General features: G+C 32.6%; 1 protein-coding gene across 1 annotated transcript in view; it reads left to right on the top strand.

Annotated features, from left to right (window-relative positions):
- The window catches only part of PTBP3 (polypyrimidine tract binding protein 3), a 114,101-nt gene that overhangs the window by 1,981 nt on the left and 109,101 nt on the right, over positions 1-3,019 (top strand). Inside the window, exon 2 of the mRNA XM_023510561.1 lies at positions 1,263-1,296. Coding sequence (XP_023366329.1) covers positions 1,263-1,296 — 34 coding nt within the window. The remainder of the gene's footprint in view (positions 1-1,262; positions 1,297-3,019) is intronic.

The raw sequence follows: 3,019 nt of genomic DNA, 5'->3' as shown, positions 1-3,019 counted from the left end.
TTTTTGTGGTTTTAAAGCTAAGAATGAGTTTATTGGTTTACATAGGTAGGGCAGTGATGCAGATACTGAAAGGTAAGTTTATTTGGAAGTTCAAGGGGGAGCATGATTTGTTCTTTGCATCTGGACGATATAATTATGCACAATCTTTTTATGCAGAAAACATCAATTACTTATCACTTAAAAATTTTACAAATGAACGGTCAAGTTTCAGAAGTTAGGGAAATTATCTACGTGGCTATTGTTTCAAACAATTCAGTTTGCATCACTGACCCATCTAGAGTTATGTATTTGTTTGCATTTATAAAGTAACAATGACATTCTGGTTATTAACAATATGTAGCAATTATTTGTAGCTTTCTTTTAGGAGATAAACTATTTGAAAACTGTTTCTTTGGAGTTAAAGGAGATGAAGGTTTGTACTGCAGGAAGGTTTGTGTGCCAGGACGTTACAGGGGTTTTTACACCTTGGTTTTAAAAGGTGTGGTTTCAAATACAGTGAATTTTTGCCTCCAGGAGACTAATTAAATTTCTGCATTTTCCCATTGCCTGTAAGAGGTCTTTTTTCCTTATTTAGGATAGTTAAAAAACAAACCTCAAACCACGAGTCAACATATCTTTCCAGTTCCTCCTCAAATCCCAACTGTCTTTTGTGTGTGTATGTGTTCACTTCCTCCTGAAAGATAATTTATACTTAAACACAGTTTTTACGTGGTAGAGTTTTTAAAAAAGCAGCTCTTTGAAAATTTCGATGTCTGAAATTTGGTGTTTGTATTTATTTTAGTTCTGAGAGACTGGCTTCACTATTTTGGTGAACAATTTGGGTGGTAAATGCAGATTTGCAAGATGCCTTCTATTTCTGTAAAATGCAAGCACTGGCTTTGTTTCATTTAAAATCTTAGATATAATAATTCATGCCAGAGATTTAAAAGAAAGAATTGGTGATTTTAAGTTTTGGTTTATATTTGTTATGTAGAAGTAAATGGATAAACACATTATCATTTTATTGGAGCACAACTATGTTTTTCTAAATACTAAAAGGTAATTATTTTTTACATTGCTATTAAGGTTTTGCTTTTACACTCTCTTGTTGCTAGACTGTCCCATCATTTTTCTTTGTATTAACATTTCACAACTCATCACATTCTTTATTTTTTATTATTGGTTATTGTAGTTTTTTTTCCTTTAATCTTATTATCTCTGTCTTTTAAAAACTTGTTCTCTAACTTTGTTTTCCATTTTCTCTTTTTACTTTTTCCATACAGTGTTGTTACAGATCTTATAGCAGTCGGTTTAAAGGTAGGAATCTTTTACTCTCCTTTCATTAGCATTTTTATATCTCAGTTTTGGCATTTTTCCCCCCCAGTGGTGAAGCCCTCTCACCTGTTCTTAAAATTATTTGCTTTACTGTGTGATAATGATTTATTTTTTTTAGCTTCAAAATAAGCAGAACTATAGCTACTTTTGGATTTTATATATTTATAAGGAGAAACTATAGTATCTTATATATAAAATGTGGACAAACGTTTCACTTAATCAAGATGTTTTTGTTTGTTTTTGTTTTAGCAGTTTAACCTAGGCCCTGACCTGATTTATCTTCTATTGTGTTCTTTCTTATGCCCTCTTCCATGGATGTGCTTAGAAGTACTAAAATAATAGCAGCTAATATTTTTTCAGTGGCTATAATATGCCAGGTACTTTGTGTATATTTTCACTAATCATTATAACAATTCTTCAAGGTAGGTAATTCCCATTTTAGAGTACAAGATGTGGTACACTAGTGTTAAAACTCATGTCTTCCTGGTTCCAAAGTCTGACCTTTTTCATTATACCTAACTGCCAGTAATGAGGGTTCTGTCTATAATGTGAACAGCCGGAGAGCTGTTTTGTGTTTTATAATGATTCTTACTCATTTCATTTTTTATCAAGTGTTTTATTTATTATATGAGGCTTTTAAAATATAACTGAGTGTTTTAAGGTGGCCTTTAGTAATTTAGTATTTGATATGGCTGAATTGAAAAGGTAGTTTAGAGGCCACGTACAAGTTCAGATTACCATGGGAAGAAATAGTTCATTTTTTTATTATACATATTTTACATATTACAGATTGGCTTATGTAAAGTGTACCATCACTTTCTGTCTTTATCTTTCCATCATCCCTTCTTGTTAACAATTTCAGTGTTTCTGCTTCGTTTACATTTATTGGATCAAGTTGTGGTGCTCATTGTCTCAAAACACCTTAAAAATAATAAATATAGCAGATAGCACTTGACACTAAGAAATAGATGTCTAAGACAAGCATAATTTGGAACTATTTTATACTGTCTTTTGTTGTTTTGTGGTGGTGTCCTGTTTTGGCAAACTTTTAACATATTTATGAGTTAAAAGTAAGCTGATGGATCCTTTTGGTGAAATATGCCCCCCTTTTGGGTAGTCAGTTACTCGTTTGGGAATTGTACTTGGAGATTGGAAACTGCAAGGCTCAACTATAACTAGGATCACTTAGTTCAGTGTCTCTTAAAGTTTAGGTGCATGTGGGGGAAGAGTTATTTAAAGTGGTTATTGTTCTGGTCAATAAAACTCTAGAAATTTGTAATTCTAGAGTTTTATCTGGCAAAGACTAATCCATGAGGCATTTTAAAAACTTACCATTTAGGAGTTAAGGAATTATACTTGAAGACTGTCAAAACTGTTTTATTGTGGAGAAAAATGTCTTGACAAATGAAAGAAAATTTAAATGTTAGGCATAGGAATCATATTTAAATATGAGATTTGGTTTTTGACTACCTGTTCTGTAGCAAGCACTTTGAAAACAAAGATCAGATCATACTCTGAAGAGAAGATAAAATGATTAGTTGACCCAGCGGGCAGTCTGCACTTTTATAGACTTAAATACTGGGAAGGTAAAATTATGTATTTTATCTGGAGAAATTTCTCATAAGATTGTTCTTTCTTGGCTCGGCGCCTGTGGCTTAAGCGGCTAAGGCGCCAGCCACATACACCTAAGGTGGCGGGTTCGAAT

The sequence above is a fragment of the Otolemur garnettii genome, unplaced genomic scaffold (assembly GCF_000181295.1).
Source record: "Otolemur garnettii isolate 467f Iridium unplaced genomic scaffold, OtoGar3 scaffold00014, whole genome shotgun sequence".
Lineage (NCBI taxonomy): Eukaryota > Metazoa > Chordata > Mammalia > Primates > Galagidae > Otolemur > Otolemur garnettii.
Note: the sequence above shows the minus strand (reverse complement) of the source record. Positions and strands in the feature narration are given on the sequence as shown.